The 21,424-nt window shown below is 40.8% G+C and overlaps 3 protein-coding genes and 1 non-coding gene across 14 annotated transcripts in view; 2 read left to right on the top strand and 2 right to left on the bottom strand.

Annotated features, from left to right (window-relative positions):
- LOC136439793 (voltage-dependent T-type calcium channel subunit alpha-1G-like) overlaps positions 1 to 6,290 on the top strand; it is a 47,726-nt gene extending 41,436 nt beyond the window's left edge. For all 11 annotated transcript variants that reach the window (XM_066435376.1, XM_066435373.1, XM_066435377.1 and 8 more), the window contains one exon: positions 1,866 to 6,290. In XM_066435376.1, coding sequence (XP_066291473.1) covers positions 1,866 to 3,013 — 1,148 coding nt within the window. In that variant the 3' untranslated portion in view covers positions 3,014 to 6,290. The remainder of the gene's footprint in view (positions 1 to 1,865) is intronic.
- A 614-nt stretch (positions 6,291 to 6,904) lies between these two features.
- Positions 6,905 to 11,372, bottom strand: LOC136439797 (large ribosomal subunit protein eL18-like). Its single transcript, XM_066435388.1, has 7 exons — positions 11,258 to 11,372; positions 11,015 to 11,101; positions 8,682 to 8,789; positions 8,289 to 8,387; positions 7,903 to 8,026; positions 7,320 to 7,389; positions 6,905 to 7,079 (listed from the first exon to the last, which is right to left on the bottom strand). Exons 1-7 carry the CDS (start codon positions 11,258 to 11,260, stop codon positions 7,004 to 7,006), a joined length of 567 nt encoding a protein of 188 aa, XP_066291485.1. The 5' UTR covers positions 11,261 to 11,372; the 3' UTR covers positions 6,905 to 7,003.
- LOC136441028 (small nucleolar RNA SNORD31) lies at positions 7,575 to 7,642 on the bottom strand. Its single transcript, XR_010756749.1, has one exon. It is a non-coding gene; the product is annotated as a small nucleolar RNA SNORD31 (small nucleolar RNA).
- Positions 11,373 to 11,664: 292 nt separating the features above from the next.
- LOC136439795 (sphingosine kinase 2-like) lies at positions 11,665 to 21,200 on the top strand. Its single transcript, XM_066435387.1, has 6 exons — positions 11,665 to 12,037; positions 14,440 to 14,654; positions 14,947 to 15,096; positions 15,603 to 15,697; positions 18,271 to 18,386; positions 18,707 to 21,200. The coding sequence occupies exons 1-6, from the start codon at positions 11,874 to 11,876 to the stop codon at positions 19,986 to 19,988; spliced, it is 2,022 nt and encodes a 673-aa protein (XP_066291484.1). The 5' UTR covers positions 11,665 to 11,873; the 3' UTR covers positions 19,989 to 21,200.
- Positions 21,201 to 21,424: the final 224 nt, after the last annotated feature.

Genomic DNA, 21,424 nt, shown 5'->3' with positions numbered 1-21,424 from the left:
GTGTTTTCCTCAGGTGTAGAAAGTCATCTGTATATAATTTGTGAAGTGTCTTCTGCATATTAGTCATCTTATTGTCAGTGTCAACGCGACCACCCTGTTTGCAAAGCTGGCTTACACCCTTTTCACCCCTTCTGTTTTTGTGTCTTGATGTTCTTTGTTGAAAACATATGCTATGTTTTTACGCTATTTACTTTGTTTATGTACATCACAGCATTACTGCTTCATGTTGCATTTTGTAGGTTCCGTTGCAAAGTGGGCGGTTGCAGTAAAACGAGCATAGTGAGTTTCGTGCGTGTGTGAGTACTTTGTTTGGTCCGTGGGTAGGTGGGGAACATTTCTCCTGACTAACATCTCTCTTTCTACACTAACTCACAGGTTCAGTCCTTTTTAACAATTGTTGCACCTGGCATGGGGAGCTACATGTCTTCCATCTTCAAAACTGGAGGGGGGGGGGGGGCAGCAGGAAATTTCAATGGATGGAAATCATAGAAAAGATTAATAAAATCAAAGCTGAAACCTTCCAACCATTCCCCTATATCATGTTATTAATAATCTTGAAATATTTATATGTACTACTGAAGAAAAGGATTCAAGCTCATTGTTTTGTCTACCCTCATGAGATTTACCACTTTTATATACATGTAGAACATATTCTTGGAAACTTGTAGGACTCTAACCAGGTGCTTGTTTGCTGTGGGTACTGAGACATTCTTCCACAGTCTTTGTCCCCTGTTCTGTTTGTGTTAGAGCTCACAGTGCAGGCAAACTAACATGACTTTGTTCTTTTTCACCTAGTCCAAACGATTGCATGGCTAATTCTGTATCAAGATACCGAACTTACATCTTCCTAATTGGTACTACACACAATCTTGTTCTTAAAGGCATCCAGAGCATTTTTTTAAGGCTTGAAACTTGAATAAAAATTCTAGTCATTCCTACACATAGTAAGTTTCAATAACACTGGATCAATAACATATCGACATTAAAGGAGCAAAGATATGATGTCGTTGTGTTATGAGAACTGATAGAAAATCCAAGCCCTGATCCTGACTGTCCATCACAATTAGCGGTTCGACCAATGAGAGAGTGACTGCATGTCCGTCAAATATTAGCATTTTTATGTTTTGATTTTGCATTTCTACGTTTTGACTGAGGTGTGCGGGGCTGTGGTATCGGTCTATTTACACTAGGCGCGTGAAACTAAAAGATCACCATGTAGCTTATTTTTGTGCCGATTTTGAGCACTTTTGATAAGAAATCCGCACGCAGATGTGGTAAACAGTGACATTAAATGTCACTTTCATAAACATTACAGCAACTAGAATATTTCTAGTTTTCAATCCTCATAAAATGCTCTGGGTGCCTTTAACAGAAACCTTAATATGTTTACTAACAGCTTTTAGCAACACTTTGCATGGTGCCTCCTGTGTTTATAGAAGTACATGCTGTGTCACTGCTGTGCATGGTTTGAGATGTAGCCAAGTTGTGGATGACTGCACGTGTCAATCTTTGGTGAATTTTCCCAATCTCCTGTCAACCTCCAGCTTTTAGAGAATTACGTCAGCAGCTGCTGTGTATGATGTGGTAGTCTGTCATTAACATAGGTTCTCAAGTTTTATGTATATGTATGTAATGTGTTCTTGTACCAAAACAATTGCACCAGAAGAAGAAAGTTTGTCTAAACAAGTTGTCTGTGCACAAGGTCGATTTTGAGGAATCAGAAACTATGTTGTACCATACAACATCAACTAAATTGCATCTTACATTTGTACTGTTTGAAAATGAAATCAAGTTGAACCAAACTACAGACATATACAGTACGTAATATTTAATAATACATCTATTGATCTGTTTGTACCCTGCAGACCTCCTGTATACCATATCTCCGAGCAAGGTCAGCTTGATTTTCCACGAGGAGGATGAAAAAGACAGGTACACCGGAGACATCGAGATGAGGACTTTTTCCTCCGCTCACAACAACGAGGACGCCCTACAAGAAACCATACTTGGTGTCAAATTCAAGAACAAGAAAAGGACACGTAAAGACGCCAAGGACAAAACTGAAACGGAACCTATGTTGGCCGATGACAACAGCTGCGTGAGCAACACAAGCTCTCCAGTTGCCTACAGTGACCAAGTTCCCCCATCTTACGACGAGATCCAAGTCAGCTCTCCCAGCGTGGAGGAGATTCACATTTCAGACTACGGAGAGAAAGATCTCCCGTCTTTAAGTTGGACCAGTAGTATCGAGGATAACCGCTTGGATGAGGAGGTTGCACAATTGACGGATGCAAGCTTCGGTGATAAATTCAGAAGGGCTAGCACACCAGTTAATATGCATGCCAGCGACCAAACCACTGGGTTCCGCTGTGTGATGGGCAGCAGTGTGGACATACGAGGTGACCAGAGCCCCATGTGGCAGGGCACACAGGGCTCCTTCAGTGCACAAGACTTATCCAGGTCAGACAGCGCAAGCGTGTCAGCCGGTCGCAGTACAAACACACTTCTCGGCAGCAGTCAGCACGTTCCCACGTGCTCTTCACGCGATACCTTACAGAGCGACACGACTTTGCAAACAAGAAACAACTCCACAGACCCTCTGTCCAGCCCACACAGACTCAGTGTTCCATCCCTACATGCACAAGGCTCTATGTTGTTGCCTAGATGTAATAAACTTAGCAACAGTGTGGGTGTGATTTCTGAAGTGCCTGATTCTAGGGAAAGATCACGTTCTGGTAAGGACCGACGTAGCGTCTGCTCGTTGGATCCAAGAGTGTTTCAGGCATTGAACGAAGCAGCGAGTTCCAGAAATAGCAGCGTGCAAGACAAACCCACACCGAATGGCCAAAATACGCCAGAAAGTAGAGAAAGCATGCAGTGTGCACAGCTGCAAGCACATAGTCCAGATGTCAAACAGCGCAAGCAAAGCAACACCCAGAACTTGTTAGGTTCCCAAGAGCACATGCAAAATTCTCCTGATTCAAAGCATATATCCAAACAAGACAATGTATAGTATTTCCTGTGACACCAAATTGTACCTAAATATCATACAGAGCAAGCTACGGATCTGTGTATAATTGTTTTGTAAGTAGTGCAATTGTAAGATACTACAGATTGTAAAAATTGTCCCGACTGTATATGTAGAAGAGTATGACATTTTAAAACATATATTTGAAGAGTATATTTTAGAGTGGATGTATCATTTTTAACTAATGTTTGTAATTTAAGTCTCTTTTGTCTCTATGCTGTGCAGTGGGAAGGACCTTATGCTTGGTTTCTCTCTTGACATGGCAGACTGGTGGATTTGTTAAGGCTATGATTGAATAAATGAAGGAATGTAACAAGAAAAAATCTGAAAATAACATGACAAGAAAAAATGCAAAATCTTTTTACCCCAACTTCATACAATTGTATCTGGCATGTACATGTAACATACAAAGTCACCCGGTGCAATTAATTCTTTCGAGGTCCAATAATATAGATCTAATTCCAAATCAAAAGAACATAAGGATAATGATAAAAAGATCTGTTCTATTGCAATACATGTGTACTGTTACAAAGCATCAGAGGTTGGAAATTATAGATGAATTTATCATACCTAATTCCAAAATGGTCCCTTGTGGAAGAAATAGTACTTCCTTTCCATTGTATACTTTTTTGAAACAGGTATTTAGTATTGTTCCTGTTGCTCAAAGTGCCAAAGAAATGATGAAAGAAAGACTTAAAGTTAAAGCACAGAAGAAAAAAACGAAAGGCCAGAAAAGTTTTGTTGAATTTGTGTGCTTTACATTGTCCATGGCAAGAGGGAGAAACAGGTTGTTTTTGAGTGAACAAAATCTACTTAATTATCTTACCTCTTATTTGTAATAGGAAGGTAGTCAGGAACTACTATGTTCAATATAGGATGCACCAACATACATAGAAGTAATGGGACAGGAACAGAAGCCTGTATAATCAGAAATCTTTGAATTACACAGTGAAATTTTATTATGACTTGTTGGTGGTGGCATGTGTCTAATTGCCCTGTGTATATACCACATTTTAGCGTGTTGGTTTCCTTGCCATGTTGTTGTACAAGTATCTGTCAATATCACAAAGGAAATGTTTAAAAAAAGCCATTACATGTACTTAAATCCTTGATATCGATGTGTGTTTTTTTTAAGAAAAACTTTTCCAAGGGTAACGCTTGGAGGCCATTCTCGGTATTTCATTATTTCATAGAAATGGGGAGTATATATTTTGCATGTTATATTATTGGGTAATGTAATCCAAGATAAATTCAACTGGTCCTATGTCTCCCAGGTGTTGCCAACACCATCAATGACTGGTCTGTATGCCATCAATCCATAGCTATTGTGCTCATATGAAAGAGACTAAGGCCTAGGAAAACAATGTTGTGTTTCCGATTAATCGATTGCAGTCCTGATCAATTGAGTGTCAGTAGGTAGGGATTAGAGAGTCTCTCTATTTCTCTTTTAGATTTTGGCTGAAGTGATACAGTTGAACACTGAAAAATGAAATATATTAGGACACTGGTATTTTCAACATCATACTGTAACTATACAGATATACATTGTTCAACAAACTGAACAAGGAAGTATAATGTTTAGTACACATCAACTGTTCAATGCTTTAAAGTGTAATATACAGGAAGTACATGTATGTTTTGAATTTCACTCAGATGTCCAATTAAAATCTTATGTCCCTTGCCAGTGTGGAAGGTTGCCTAGGGTTGGTCGGGTAACTGGAAACACAATTTGTTTTTCCCTAGGCCTAGCCGCCTAACCCACACAGCTACAATCCAGGCTTCCTGATGTCCCTCATTGTATGGACTTAAACAAACTGAAACTCAACTAACATTTGTAAGTTTTACATAGACATGACTTTTACTGGACACCACATTCACAATGCAGTGCCTCAAAGCCATCACTGTCAAAGCTATAAGTATTACTAAACCTGGCATTGCAGGACTACATTGCTGCTAACATTATGTAGTTAAGTTTGGTTTTACTTTTCTTATTTTGAAGGTTTATGATTGTCTATAAACATGCCTTTTGCATGCGACAAGGGAGGCTGGACCCTCCAGGCAAGGAAGCTCCTATAGATATGTTTGGAACAGTTTCCCTTCAAACTGCTTATGTGCCCAAAAGATAACAGGCAGTAATGGTATACGATTTAGAAGAATGTGATGACACAAGGGAAGATACTGCCAGGGTATTCCAGATTTATGCCAGGATATTTCAGTTCTAGATAAGAGCAGTCAGGGTAACACTGATCCCTCAGCATTCTTTCAAGGAAAACATACGAAAGAGCTGAATACACTTAGAGAAATTTTACAAAAATAATTGCATTTTGAATTTCCTAAGATGTTCTAGCCCCCTGGCTTCAACATGAAAAACAGGTTTATTTTGGAAGACAATTTAAGACTTATATATTGGGCAATCTTAATCTCAACAGGCAGGGGCTGAAGGGTAAATTAGTTTTGATGTGAGCAATATTTGTTAGTCTTATTTGGGAAAACAGAATATACATGTAACACACTTTGCAGTAACAGCTATCAGTGTGGATGGCTGCTTATGAAGTCAATATACTAGTAATTTGGGAGCAGATGAACCTGAAGGATATGTGTAATGAATAGCAGGAAATCTGCCAATATGCAGAAAACCTGACAAATATTGACCAGATGTCTTGCTGATTTCTTGAGAATATGACAAGCAAGAGCGCAGATGTGTTGTTTAATAAGTGTTGTCACTTTCATACAGTAACTTAGTGTTACTTATCTGGATCAATACTCAATAGAAGCAGAAAAGTCACTATTTCATTGAGAGGACTGTATCGATTCTAGCACAAAATAGATTTTAAAATTTATCAAAGCACCATAATGTCTAGCTAGAGTTAAATCATATCTTTTAATAAATAGGAATGGCTAATACATGTAGATATCATGAAGCCAGTATTTGAAAGGGGAAAAATTGCCAGAATGAATGTTTTTGTAAGATACTTGAAAAATGTATTTCCATGAAATCAAGTGCAAGGTCCATCAGAATGAAGCTTTTGATGACGATTTTAACATCCTGTTTTGCTGTTTGAAAATTGTGTTCCTGGTATGTCTTGAATCCCTTTGATTTGTTTTTTGCCGTTAAAGGATGGTGTTTTAATCTCTTAGGTTGCAAAGGCAGGTCATTTGCAACAAAATGGTTGATCTAGTAAACTTACCGCTGTACAATTTGTGGCTCATTTCTGAACAAAACTTTTCCAACAGAAGCCATGCAATAAAAAGATGTACAAGATCTGCTTGTCTGTTTTCTTTCTTTCAGATCACTTTGCACAGAAGGCTTTCAGTTCAGCAAAAGGGTAAGACTTAAAGGGGGCCACTCCATATCAAACACACCATAATGTACCTTAGTAAAGCAGGTATCCTCAATTGAGGTGAAGCATGGTGTTTTTTCAAGTAGCAATGCGACCTCGCCACGGCTCGCCAAGCACACAGGGTCACCCCTACTCTTCTGGATAAGTGTGTTGTGTTCTTTTACATGCAGAGGTTTGAGGCTTAATGTTATGCCTAAGAACCCAACACACCATAATATTGAATTAAATCATTCGTTTTCGAAAGTTATCATCATAACCACTAATATCATAAGGTGATTGATCAAATCATTTTGAGGGCCCCAACTACATAAACTCTTTTGACACTTGCAAAGTCACTGATCATGTCAATCTGTTGTTCATCATGAACAGTTGTCCCATTTCATTGCAGAGTTGATAACAAACAATTTTCCTCATCAGTAGTTGACTGTCGGCCTTAAAGAATTGTACAAATACTCTATAGTAGAGAAGCAGGTACTAATGACCCTGTGAACGTACTGTTGAAACAGGCGAAACAATAAAATCCACTGACAATGAATAGGATATCCACAGAGATATTTTATTGTCAGATCTTCAGAAGAATCTTATATCTGTCAGAAGTGTTTCCCACCGGGGTGTTCTGTTGACATGACCCTCTTCACTTCTTGTAGCCACAGGACTTGCGGCGACCACGTGCCCTCTCAAACTTGCGGCCCTTGGATCGCACAAATGGTCTAAAATAAAAGGAGAACGGAGTTAAGTAATCATTCCATTGACCAACAGAAAACACTGGCATGTCCAAATGCAAATCAATACTTAGAATTGAGATATGAATTTGCCATCCATGGCTCGATTAGCAACTGTCTATAAAGCATTCAAGACTATGGGACAAATCTTCTACAATGTACACCGTATTATCTTTCCTTGGTCAAAGAATATTTAGTTAACAGATTGTCAAAAGTACATATACTTACTTGGTATGGCTGTGAGGCACACCAGGAGCTGGGCCCCAGTGTCTGCACGTCTCACGAGCCCTGCGTTGCCCTGCAGATAATAATATCAAATGAGATGCTGTAAGTACTAGTACAGATACTGGAGCAATCATTGACAATCAATGTCACATTCTTGAAACTAGTTAAACTTTCTCCTTGCTAACTTATACAATATAAATGGAATTAACCAATATGACATTTTATAAGTTAAGTACCCTAGTAGATATAACAGCATGGAGGTGCTCAGAGAGACCTGTCAGTCACAAATATTCAGACTGGGGCGGTAAAATATCATCATAGCACATATCCACTACACCATGTATTACAAAGACGTTGTGAAGACTCGTTGCTTGAACGTTTAAGTCAGCTACTGTCAGAATCTCAATCAAAAGACATACACATCTCTTGAAACGTCGATGAAGGTTAGACATCCAGGTAATACAATACGCCAAATAAAAATTACTCAAACAACTGGATATGAATCATGTCCAGTTGCTTGAGTAACTGTTATTTGGCACATCTCTTAAGTTACCCACAGTACAAAGGGGCTAATGATATGTCTAACCTTGAATAAGAACAGTATTCTTCCCCTTGGGAGACCTTAGAGCCAGCTGATCAAAGGTGATGATCTCCCCACCAGCCTTCAGTATCTTGGCCCGGGCTCCCTCAGTGACACGAAGGCAGCAAATCTGCAAATAACACAACTTGTGTTAGGTAATGGCCTACGCACATGGACCTATGTCTAGCTAAAGCACAATAAACTACAGAACAGATTGTATGTCTTTCCTTATTAATCTAATAGGGGAAGTCTTTTGAGAGAAACTACAGAGAAAGTTATTGGTATGGTTGAACTAAAAAGTTTGCACCCAAAACAACTTCTGAAACGTTGGGTGATGTTTTGAGATTGAGTGTCTAGTTTGCAGAATATCCAAGAGCCACAAGTTGTCATACCTTGAGCTTGGGGATCTCAAAGATCCTGACGTCATCGGTGATGGTGCCGACAACAACGGCAGTCTTACCCTCACGCCCTGGCTTCTTCATCAGACGGATCTACAAATCAAGCAATAAGAAGATTGTAAAATCAGTCATTACTTTCATGAAATAAACCATGGTAGTGGAGGATGAGTTTTCAGAACTACCCGGCAAAAGACAACCTCTTCAAGTTCACGCCAACACAACTACTCATAATTGCAAATCTAACTGGATACCTGGATACCATCTTCAGTCGAGGAAGACAGCGCCTGTTGTGGACTGGTCTATTTGCTTCTGCCAATATACATAACATTGACAGACTACCACAAACATGGGATTTGAATAAAGATAAAAAAAGCAGACGAAACTCACCAGTCGTGCAATAGACATGGGTGGGCGGTTTGTGCGGGACATGAACAGGCGTTTCAACACCACCTGGTTGAACTTGGCATTGGTGCGCCTGGCAAGGAAGCGGTAGAGCTGAAGGGAAGGAGGCAAAATAGGTGTCATGAGTACCCCTCTGCAAATATACAAATGTAACTGCCTCCTTTGTCAGTACTGGACAACCAGTACGGAAGTGGTCGTCAGAACAGGAGCTCCAGTACTGAGACTTTCTCAGTACTGGACTTCCTGTACTGGGCAGCTTCAGTACTGGGAACCCTCCTGTCAGGACTGGAAACCGAGTGCTGAGACTCTAACGAGCGTCTAACGTTATTTTCAGGGCTTAGTCAACCTTAGTAAACTTAGAACTTTCACAGTAGACTAGATAACTTGTTAGATTCCCATGTATTTCCATGTACTTGTTTGTCCTCAATTAGCCTTCGGGCATGGACTTGCAATGAAGTAAATATTATTATTAAAATGTACAGACAACTATTATATATAAAATCCAAAACTGTCCAGTCAGTCCGAACAATGGATCATCCTTGCCAGCAGTACTAATAGAACGTGAGTACAGGACGCCCAGTTCCGAAATAATTTGAGGTCTCGGCAGTGTTTCCGCCAGACCGCGACTGAGAGGCCGTCCACTTGGGGAGGGCCGTACCGCGAAAATTAATTGACCGTACCGCGAAAATAAATTGACCAGGAAAAGCAACTGAATGTTGTGATCAGAAAAGACTTTGTTAATTTTTCAAAATCAATTTATTACGAAGGTCGCTATAATACTGCTTCAATCGTCACAAAATGCGATCTATATTGACCAGAAAGGCCGGAAGTGTAAAGGGGTTTTCCCGCCCTGTGGTCACGTGACATCTTACCGTCAACCAATCAGAGCACAGGTTTTATGACGCAGACCAATCAGCGCTTAGAACCTTGCATATCAATGAGCTTAAAAATATGGCGGACGGCCCGGGACTCGAGCGAGCGTCATGACTTATGTGAATTCATAGCGAAAATACGGTTTATCTACGGTACATATGGAGAATTTTCACGTAAAAACATTCAAAGGAATATATATTGTGTCGAATGCGGTCAGAAATGATGGCGAATCGCGGCAAATCACGACGTAGAGGCTGAAATGCACGGGTGAAATTCTTGTTTTGTTTACGTTTTTCCTTGTTTTCTTCGATGACTTTCTTCGATTGAGTCTTGAAAAACGGGTTTTTAATGAGATCACCGTATGCCAAAGGCACCGACATCGATTCTTCGCAAGCTTAACAATAGCAACAAACAAAAGAGTGTGAATGTCCAACGATATAGAGCGTCCCCACGCCCGCAGTAACAAAGAAAAACAAAGAAATTATGCCGACCTCTCGTATTTTTTTCCCGATTTCTCGGCATTTAGTTTGTCTTTTTTTTAAAGAGGACGGCCTATGTCTGAGTTCAGGCCGTCCAAAGCGACATAAGGCCGTCATTTGACGGGAAGACGCCCCTCTGGCGGAAACACTGGGTCTCGGCTTCCAGTACTGAAGAGTCACTATTTACTGGTAAATCCAGTACGGAACCCGTTACATCCGTAAATCGGCACTCGGTTATCCAGTGCTGAATGACCTCCGCACTGGGTAACCAGTACCGAATGACCGTTGACCTAGCCGGAACGCAAATCCGTACTGGAACCCGAGTACCGAGGAAAGTTCAGCTCTGGAAAACGAGTACCAAAACAAATTCAGTTCTGGACGTCCAGTGCTGACGAAGCTTTGGTACTGGAATAAAGCCGTTCCGTACTGGAATTCTTGTACGGAACTTCCTTCCGTACTGGGGGCCGAGTATCGGCGGCATTTTCTCCACGGGTTCCGTACTGGGCGCCCAGTAAGGAGCCGGTTACATCTGTATATTTGCTACCCCTCTGCTCATCTAAATCATTATTGGAGATTTGGGAACAAAACAGCAAAGCTGTTGTGGGACCTAGAAATACTTTGATTGTCCACCTGTAACCTCAAATAAAGTCACCTGTCCTGTAATCCAGAAGAACATAATTTGGGATCATGCCTAACAACACATCTAACACACTTCTCATCACTGCACATTACAGAACTGAATGTTCGCTAGTTGTTACGTTAGCACGAGATATTCTGCTATCAATTATGAGACCGAGCTGAAAACGTGCTTCGGTACTGATCGATGAGTACATATATCTAGACATATTTCGGTCACCATGTCTAAGTGTTTGGCAATGCCACCAACTAGGAAAGTAAATTTGCCGAAAATTATCAGCTCTTTTAGTTTCCATATTGAGTGTAAAAGGGGCAGAGAAACGAACGTACCTTCACAAGGAGCCGGAGGTAGATGTCCTCACTCTTTGGCTCCTTTCGACGGACCCTACGGTCCCTGCGATGGTCGATATCTATACCCTGAAAACAAGACAAGGCAGTATTATCACCCAAAAATAATACATTGCATAGCATGCGACTACATCCTAGCTTATATCAGAACGGTTAATATACTGAGATAACCAACGATGCTTTAGAAACAAGTGCGATTTTCCGACAACCTCGGAATCCACCTACCATCTTGCCGCAAAGATGGCGGAAAAGAGGAAGATGGGATTCGCTCACTTCAAATATAGGGGTTTATAAATCTGTTTGGAGATCTTGCAAATGTATTATCTTACAGTCCGTGAAAAAATGGGATTTAAAAGTACACCATTAAGAACAATATATTTATTGATATAGATGCAACATCTCAAAATACTGCACAATCATGTTTACGCTTTGCAGGGTTATTTTTATAAAGAATTTATAGAGGATCAACCCGTTAAAACATGGAACAGTCAATACCATTTTGTTGCATGATGGGTAAATGGATTCCGGTCTGACGCACTCCTTACAAGCAAATTTTGGGATTTTGACCAACAGGAGTTTCACATATAAAAGTAAGTAGTATACCGTACTGGGCATTTTCATGTCAAGAATCAACGAAAGTGAGCGGGGGAGACTACGTTCGGTGACCTCTAGCGGTTTACATCTACACTGCAGTGCGTGACATAAACTGTTAGAGATGTTTACCTTGGATGACATCAGGTCACATGACAGGTGGCAATGTTGTTAGGAAGCCACACGCAATACGAGGCGGGGCATTGAAAGGGCGAAGCATGTGTATCTGTCGCTTCGTGAGGGGGAAAACATGTCTGACGTGATCCTACAGGACGATCTGACCGTCTTCCCGCACAGTAAGACCGTGTACCGAGTCCAGCTGACACGGGAACACATCCAGTACGGTCCCACTCAGGGAAAGCCCCGGGAAAGGAGGATCTTGTTGTCGGACGTGGTGGGGTGCCATTGTCTCAGGTAGGTCAGGTGAACACGGACCCTGAGGGAGGGAGGGGGGTATGTTGTTGTGGTGGACCATGTACACCACCAGTCATACGTAGCGTTTTACTCTTTAAATACTTTTCTCTGTGTTATGCAGAAAATGAAAATATGGTGAAAATATTGTGTTTTCCCTCCCCCTCTTATTGGGATCAGGGGGTATTAAACTCACAGAAATATCATGGGGTATAAAACAACCCATGCTACTATTTTATTGAGTATTTCCAAGGAGAATCATTTAAGACTCATTTAATTATTTAACCTCCTTGGTATTTCTAAAGACAACGCCACGCCTTCATTTCAAGGCAATTTATGACAGTATCTCGTGACAAGGCCAGACTGGAGTGGCATCCCTCCAGGCTTACAAATATTTGTACTGATTGTTTGGGATTGTTTCAATGTTTGATTAATTCCACTCAAAGGTGAAACATTTCACATATTTGGCCACTCCCGAGATCTATCATGCAGTGATTTTATTAACTTTCTCATTGGCATCACGGTTATTGATGACGGGACAAGGTTAACAGCTTCAGTGAGGCTGAAATCAGTAAGAAGTCTTGTTACTGGATTTATTCTTAATTTCTATTTTCTACTTGACCCGTACGAAAGTCACGGTACTTGTTGTTGTACCAATGATGATAAAATAAACTTCTTCTCATATTTTACATGTCTATATAACCTCCTTGGTATGATGCAGCTGGGTAATGGTGAACATCATATTATAAACATGATGCTATCTGTGAGAACATCACCATAGCCGATGTAGGCCTTGCTTTAGCCTAGTTTAGGAAGGGGATGTAGGATCATGGACACAAAAACTCCTGCATTCTTTGTGGGATATGATATGTAATCTTTGGACAGATCTTGGGAGGGGACATAGGGACATTTTTCTGACTTTTGTTCATCTATGACCCCAGGCAGTTTGGGAGTGGTGACTGTCAGACTGCCAATAAAAAGCAGTAAATATCTAGATCTTTTCACCTAACTTCTGCTTGAAGTTTAATACCCTATCACTTTTCGTGTTACCAACAACACCTTGTAACCTATACCTTTGGCCTACATTTCTCTAACTTGGTTACCAAAGTTTGGCCTTCACCGCATTCTCCTCAACTCCCTCAATCCAATCATATTTAGTTTGGCCAACTACACCAAGTTAAACCAGTGTATAGCATTATCAGTAATGTTTAGGATGAACAGGTATTTATATTGTTTCCATCTTTGATTAATGTAATTAGGCTACAGAATTCCTCTGAAATTACGACCAACCCATAAATTATGGCAGGGCCTGTTCATGGAATATTGGGAGATAGTTATTGTAAGGTTAATTTGGGGGGACTTTCTTCAATAAATCATTAGCTTAAAAAATATGAAGCACAGACTCTGCCCCCCACTTGCTTGCATCAGGCTGAAAGTCCGAAAGGTCATTACGACCAGAGTGAAAACGACCAAGAGGACGTTCACTTGCAAATGAGGTCATAGGGCTTAACAACCTACAGTACTCAATAATTGTTTTCAATGGGGAATTAGTTACTGTGGTTCAGCTATCATCAATTTTTTACTATGTTTATTTGTCCTGTCCTCCCTCATTTCTCTCTCTAGTCTAGATAACATTTTTTGTGTTATGTACAGCTCAGGCGGCGGTTGGGAAAATTTTCATTTAGAGAAATACAAATCACAGTGTGTTGTAACCGGGACAGTGTTTTGAAGCTTAAATTCCCTGGCAACTCCCGCCACTCTAAAACCAGGTCACTTCTGAATGACATTCCATTTATCATAGGGAAAAAGCCTAGTCACGGTGCTGAAAGACGCATACAGAAGAACAATACTGTCACAAACAACCACCTCTTTGGTGAGACCACTCCTGTACAAGACTAAACATGAGTTATTGTGTGGGAGGTGTTTGCTTAAACAGACTGTGTCCGTATGTGTTTCACCTGGTAACATGATCCATCTAACCGGCAGGGCCTTTTAACCTAGTCTCAATAGGGTCCCAATCATGTAAAATAGCTGGTCAACATGTACCTAAAAACAAACATGGTTACAATAGATTACTGTAAATGCAGACATTTTTGCGGTGGTTTTATGTTCACGGTTTTATCTACTAGTTAAAGGTACGTAGTCCTGACTGTCATATGTACTATACTCGCATAGATAAGCATATATCATTTGCAATAGATTGCCAATATGTCGGTTTGTCAAGAAATTGTATGCAAGGGACATGATTTTGATGCAATATTTACCAACAATCCAGCATCAGTTGCATCCACTTAGTCTACAGTACATGTAATTAAATATCTATTGATTATGTTACAGCAGTGTTTTACCAAATACATGCATATCATATATTATGTATAATATTTTTTAACTTTCCCCATTTCCAGAGGGCGGCATGTGTCTGACAGTGCTGCATATTTCTGTATCTATGCCTACCCCTTTCGGAAGAAGGTCATCTCAGGGGACTGGACCAGACACAGGGTCTGCACGACGTTCCGCGTGAAGAAGACAGACGACCACGACGAGAACCACGCCCAGGCCGAGCAATGGAGAATCGCCGTGAAATGTCTATTGGTTGGACAGAGTATTGGGCCTCAAACAGGTGCAAAATCATTGTCTCTGAAAACGTGCTTTGTGCATACACATGTGCATCTTTTTGTTGTAGTTACTGAAGTGAATTGTAATACTGACTAACCTGCACTTGGGGAAAGCTTGTCAGCTCGACCATTGTAAAATTTTCATAACACATTGAAAGTATTACTGGTATTGACAAGGATCAGAACATAAAGAGATAAATGTAATTCTGTGAAAGAACAACTATGGGGATTGAATCATTTTACAGTACATGTTACCATCACAAATTAAAACTGTTGCGTCCTTTGTTTTCTCTCCAGCCCTGGAAGCCCAACTGCTGCCCCCCTCCCCTCGTCTCCTTGTCCTGATCAACCCGTTCGGAGGCCAGGGGAAGGCCCAGCAGATATTCCGGGAGCGAGTCGTGGCCATGCTGGGCGAGTCTGACATCGGCTTCAACATGGTGGTTACTGGTTAGCACTTCCAATAGTATACATATTCTAGATTTTCTGATGATTCAAGGAACACTGTTTTTCAACTATCCTTTCCATTTCTACTTGCCCTTATCTTATAGACCAAGCATATCATACAATCTGTGTGATTAATTAATCAGCCAAGTATCACAGCATAATGCATTTCAAATGGTAGTAAATTTGCTTAAGTATTAAGAAGTTGTATGAAGAGCATTTGTTGACCTAACTTTCTTTTTTTTTATTTTAGACACTACCAGCCCTTTGGCTAATTAGTTCTGCCCATGATACATAAAGGGTTAATGTACCCATTTATATCAAGTATTAAAAATTACATTTGTTTTTAAAGTTTTTAAACTGCACTGTTTTCATGTCCTTCTTTTTTGGGCGGAACAACTCTTTCCAGTGTCTCTGTGTTACAATGAATGTTGCCATGAGGTAAAGTCCATGGTACGGGTCTGTGGCCATGGCCTTTGGTCAGGATTAAGTTGTTTGTGTTGTTGTTGCAGAACGTCCCGGCCACGCCCACGACCTGATGCGTGACCTGGAGGTGTCGGAGTGGAGCGGGGTCGTGGTGGTGTCAGGGGACGGGCTCATATACGAGGTGACTGGATATCACAAGATTTCATACGGAAAATTAATAAAACAGAATGAAGCACCAAGTTCTGTTTGTACAGCAAAACAGATTTCATAAAAACAATTAAGCAAAATACCAAGTTCTGTTTGTTCAGCAGATAAAAGTAAGAATTAATGCTGAAATGAATTGGGTGATAATGCACACAAGGTTACTGAATTCATTGCAGTAAAATTAATTCTAATTAAAAGTTTAGAATGTTTAACTTAAGTTTTGGTCCATGTGTGTCAATGTTTATTTTTTCATGTTGAATTGGAAGATGATGTAAACTCAGCTGACCCCAGATCTCTGTGAACTTAATGAAGGACTTTTCTTATTGGCGTTATTTGGGGCTGATCTATAGTTCTATAATACCTGTACTATTATATTTATAATGTTTGTCTGGCCGATTGGGTTACACAGACCTGAATATCTTATTACCCCTTGCAGGGCTCAAAAACTGGGTGCAGGTGCAATTTTGTGAGCCCCAAATTTGAGCTGTACACCTTTTTTTTTACCTTGAGTGCAATAATGCACTGCGCTGGTATGCAACTCATGATTTTATTGTTGTCATTTAAGTGTCAGAAAAATGCTATATTACTTGTTTGAAATTTTGAAGAAAGCCATAGAATTTCAGATTTAATCTCTGAACAGAGGCAGTAAGATTTGTAATCAGGTTTTGCTGACATTCTGCTTTATTATTTTATGTTGTGCACCCAAATTCTTTTCTGTGCACCTAAATTTTAGGTTAGGTGCACCAGTACACATTATGACCTTGCAGGCTTCCAAAATATTTAGTTTAGAGTTGTTAACATTATCCTGCCAGGTTTGCATGTGGGAAAACATTGCAGACTCTCTGAATAGGCAATAGTCATTAAGTAGACTTAACGTTTGTTTGTAGTCCTATTGAGCACAAGGGAGTGGCACAAAGCTATTAGTGAGACTAGAAGTAGGTTTGTGTATTGATAAACAAAAGGAGATGTCAACCCCTTGGCTACTTGTTGGCTGCAATTATACAGTTTTGTGGAGTGAGTCAGCATTCTGTAAAGACCCAGTGCATGAGTCAAATGTGAAAAAATAAGCTGAGAAATCTTGACAATGTTGAGCACCAAACTAAGATATATAATGTATATATCTGGTTGGAGTAGCGATCCGTCATGAATTAACAATGGGTCTGCTTTTACTGGGAGTACCTTTTAACAATTTGACAACGGCAAAAAATATCCAAGGACGTTGTGTCGTCCTTCACATATCCAAACAAATATAATTGAGTTGGAATGAATAGATCAAGAAGTGAGACAACCAATTGTTGTGCATCTAGGTGTGCCTAATACTTTGATCAAATTGCACAACACTTGTGTAGATAACATACCTTTGTGTACTGTACTTTGTGCTTGCACAGGGTATTGGTTTAAAGAGGCTGTTGTGTGCAGGTTTACCTGAGGCCAAAATAACTGCCTGTCATTCAGAAATAATTGGTAATGTCTTGTTACTGACCTTGGAGGCGCAGGCATTTTGCAATACCAGACAATAACGCAGCAAAGATTGGCCATTATCTTTTGTGAAGCCACTTAAATTAAGCTGAGGGTGATAAAGGTTTATGACTTAAAAGATACCCTGTTGCTCAATCGTGTACACTGTTTATGGGGTGCAGACTTATTTGCATTATTACAGGTTTGCGATAAGTGAAGCCTGTTTTGTACTCGCAAGCATCAATGGGTGCCTCCATCTTGGGATACTGACGCTTTCCATTCGCCCACGCATTTATATCATTTAGTTAGGCAAAAGCAGACAGACAACTAGTTAGGCAAATGCATTTGTTTTATATTTGTATATGGATGAACAGCATAACTCAAGAATGCTTGGATGGATTGTCTTGATACATGTATTTAGTATGTGGGTAGGGCTTGATGAGACCTCAAAATGATTAGATTTTAGGCCCCCTATTGGCTTGCAACAGTACTGCAGTGGGACCTCTGGTTTTGATATCTCGTTTTCTGACTTGACTTTCTTTAGATCCACAATTAGCTTGACATTTTAGCTATTCTTCCTGTGGTCTATACATGTTCTGGACATGCTATGGCCATGATTTTTTAGTGGTACATGTAGATAGTTCTTGGGGCAGAGAGTAAGTGATGTAGGTTTAGGCCCCCTGGCGGCTTTTCTGGAATTGCAAGAGCCGGTTTTGTTTCAGTTTTTCAAAGAGAATAAATCAAGATGGGGTTGACAGATCATCACGATTTTTGGTGTATACCCGTAGATAGCTTTAGTTTGACATAATTAGATGTCTTAATAGAAGACTTTATTGAATAGTTCTTAGTTTTTTTTCTGATCCAAAGTTAGCACTGATGATGAAAGAAGAACAGATTTTGAATTGGTAATTCTGTCAAGTGGATGGTAAGAATAAAGTTCTGCTTGATACAGGGCAGTGCTACATGTACATGAATTTGTTTGAGATCCATTCCGTAGACATACATAACCGAATTGAAAGTCAACTCAAACCATCACATTTTACACGGTGACTATTTCTTTTTTGAGGAGAAAAATCTGTTGTTTGTGTCCAGGTTATCAATGGCCTGATGGACCGTCCTGACTGGGAAGAGGCCATCAAGATACCCATCGGCCTGATCCCGGGAGGAACTGGCAATGCCCTCTGCTGCTCTGTCAACTATCTACTAGAGTAAGTAGAATACATCATTCAATACATACAGAATGAACTGCCCTCAAACAGGGCAGGATACAGTATGTTGGCGGTACTTGCATGTTGGTGACAAGTTGAAAAGAGAAGTCACTGGGAATCCTTCATAAAACAACTAGAAATGACAAGGTAACTTAAAGACAAAATTGCCCCAAACTGTCTAGAAATGACGAGATTCAAGAAACAAACTTTATCACATCAGATTTGGGATTTTCTGAAGATGATTATGTACAGACTGACGTTTATGTGTTCTCACCTCTCCCACTTGTTTGATAACAAATGTCCTGTTGTTGTATTTGTAGTGAGCCGTTTGAGTCAGCTGACCAGGTCCTCCACTCCACGTTTGTCCTGTGCAAGAGTGTGGTTTCAGGCAGCAGCTACCCCATGGACCTGGTGTCAGTGCAGACCAAGTCCTCCCGCTTATTCTCCTTCTTACATATCAGTTGGGGATTCATCTCCGATATTGACATTGGGAGCGAGAAGTATCGCTACCTTGGTGATGCACGCTTTATTGTTGGATTGGTGCAGCGGCTGTTCGACCTGCGGAAGTACCCTGGTCATGTGTCATACCTTCCTGTGAAGGGGGTGGATGGAAGAGCCATGATTCACCAAGTCACAGAGAAGAGGAAGCAGCGGGAGAAGCTCAAGCAGTCTCTCCCTCGGCCTCGCAGTCTGTCCAATCAGAACGGAGACCGGGAAAGCTTGAGAAGCATGCGTCCTGCACAGTTTACTCGCAGCGTCAGCATGATGGAGGGTTCCCGACCCAGAAACCTCCCTCCGAGAAGCGCCAGCGTCGGTCAGAGCTACTACTCCGATCTCGAGCCACTAACCCCTGGTGTAGATACAGCCAAAGAAGCTGCTTTGTTCAATGAGCAGACCGATTCTGGCGTACCAACCACAGAAAGAATGGAAGCGAACATGGCCAATGGGCGTGCCACAGGAGACGACCTCCATGCCAGTGACTGGAGGGGAGATGAGGTTTTCTCACCTCATTCCCAACATGGGAGTGGCAGGCCACAACACAACCATTCCAATAACAGTGCTTCCAACAGCCAATCTGGGGACAGCATGGATTCTGCAATAGACGTATCTGCCATGGACCTGTCAGCAGACAGTCCAACACAGGCCCACAGTCACACATTGCCAAACCCTAACAGTCAGGCCAGGCGTCACGGTCCCGTCGACTCCCTCCTGCCCCCCTTGGGTCAGCCCCTCCCCGACGGCTGGGTGACCTTGGAGGGGAACTTTAACCTGGTGATGGGTCTGAACGTGCCCTACATCACCACGGGCTTCAACATGTCCCCCGCCAGTCAGCTGGACGACGGCATGATGTTCCTGATGTACGCCATGGACACCACCCGCAGTGAGATGTCCAACATCTCCCTCAAGGCCTCGCAGGGGAGGATCGGCGAGGTGGAACAGGCGGGAACAGGTGTCGTCGCAGTCCATGCGTTCAGGCTGGAGCCGGAGGCGGGGAAAGGTCTGATCACTGCCGACGGAGAGGTCATCGAATACGGACCACTGCAAGCACAGGTGCATCCTGCCCTGGCTCGGGTACTGATGTGGAAGCCAGCAGATATTTGACACATTAACTCTTACTTGTTCTTTTAGATGCAATGATGTACCCTGACCTAAAGGTACAGACCACTTGATTCTGCATTTCAGAATTGTTGCTTATCTATGTATATATTAGTTATTTTCCTTTCGAGATTCTTTATGGCTTTTTGTCAATCCATATATTTCTCTCAGGTTTACATATCAAAATGATCTTTTGTAATCAATGTATTTGAATTATTCCAAGATACTATATAATATTATGTAAACTATATGTATGAATTATTTTTGCTATTCAATGACAAGCAACACTGCAAGATGTTTTTATCAGGGAAATGGTCTTGAAAAATGCTATGCAACTTTAGCTAGGAACTCTTTTTCAGCAGCGCAGTTTTGATGTGACCACAGTGATAGATGTTTTTATTCATTGTTCCAGAATTGATTGCTATCAAGTACAGGATCCTGTTGTAACCTACACAAGAGTTGGTGTAAACTTAGGTAGATTCCTGTTGTTTGTACAACAGATGTTGTTTACAGTAATTTCGTTTTCTCCTGATCACATGCTGCTAGCACTTAATATGCTTTATTGTCTTGTTGTTCTGTCTACATGGTGATATCAGGGACTTGGAGGGACAAAGCCACACAATGTCCTGATTATAGTTTGTGTTTCTGTCTGTATCAAGCTTCGAAATACATATCATAAGTTAAGTATAGAGTCAGAATTGTTTCAACAGTTTGATTGATATCTTCCTTACTTAGGAACTGGCAGCTGCTGCATACATGTTGCACTGTGGTATGCTTCTAAGATAGACATATCATTTACTGCACTAGAAAGACATATCTTGTAACATAGTATGATATCAAAGACCAGAGTAAAACTCAAACCCTGCTGTTTTATCCATCATCATGATCATATCTCTAACTCTTTACTCCATCATATAAGGTACATGTACTAGATAGTGTTGAAAGAAAATGTTGTGTGTGTCATCATGTGCCTTGAAGGTTGGTAATTTTGATGTCAATGCTGCTGTGTGCCGTAATAGCAGGAAGTTTGTGCTTGAATAGAGAAGATGAATGTTTGCGGACTTTAGAGAGATGTTTCCTGGTCTCCATTTAATAGATAGTAGACATGTAGAAGATACCAATAGAAGAATAGAAATCTATTTGCTTGCTTTGCAGCTGATGATGTAAAACTCACTTGAGAGTTTCTAGCTTTCTGTGAATATATCATGATTTATTTGAGCTTTTGTCGTTGTCATTGTGTTATTTTGTACGTAGATGTCACAATTACTCTGAAACCACAAGAGCAAGCTGTTGTTATTGTAAGTGAAGGGCCCCACACACCTGCCAACCATAAAGTACCCACGAAAAAAAACCCACTTCAGCGGGGATATCATATGAGTGTTTAACCCTTTGTTCAGTATCACAAAATAGTTATCATTTACAAGAAGTTGCATTTTGTGCAA

Source organism: Branchiostoma lanceolatum, chromosome 8 (genome assembly GCF_035083965.1).
Source record: "Branchiostoma lanceolatum isolate klBraLanc5 chromosome 8, klBraLanc5.hap2, whole genome shotgun sequence".
NCBI lineage: Eukaryota > Metazoa > Chordata > Leptocardii > Amphioxiformes > Branchiostomatidae > Branchiostoma > Branchiostoma lanceolatum.
This window is presented reverse-complemented; position numbering and strand designations above follow the sequence as displayed.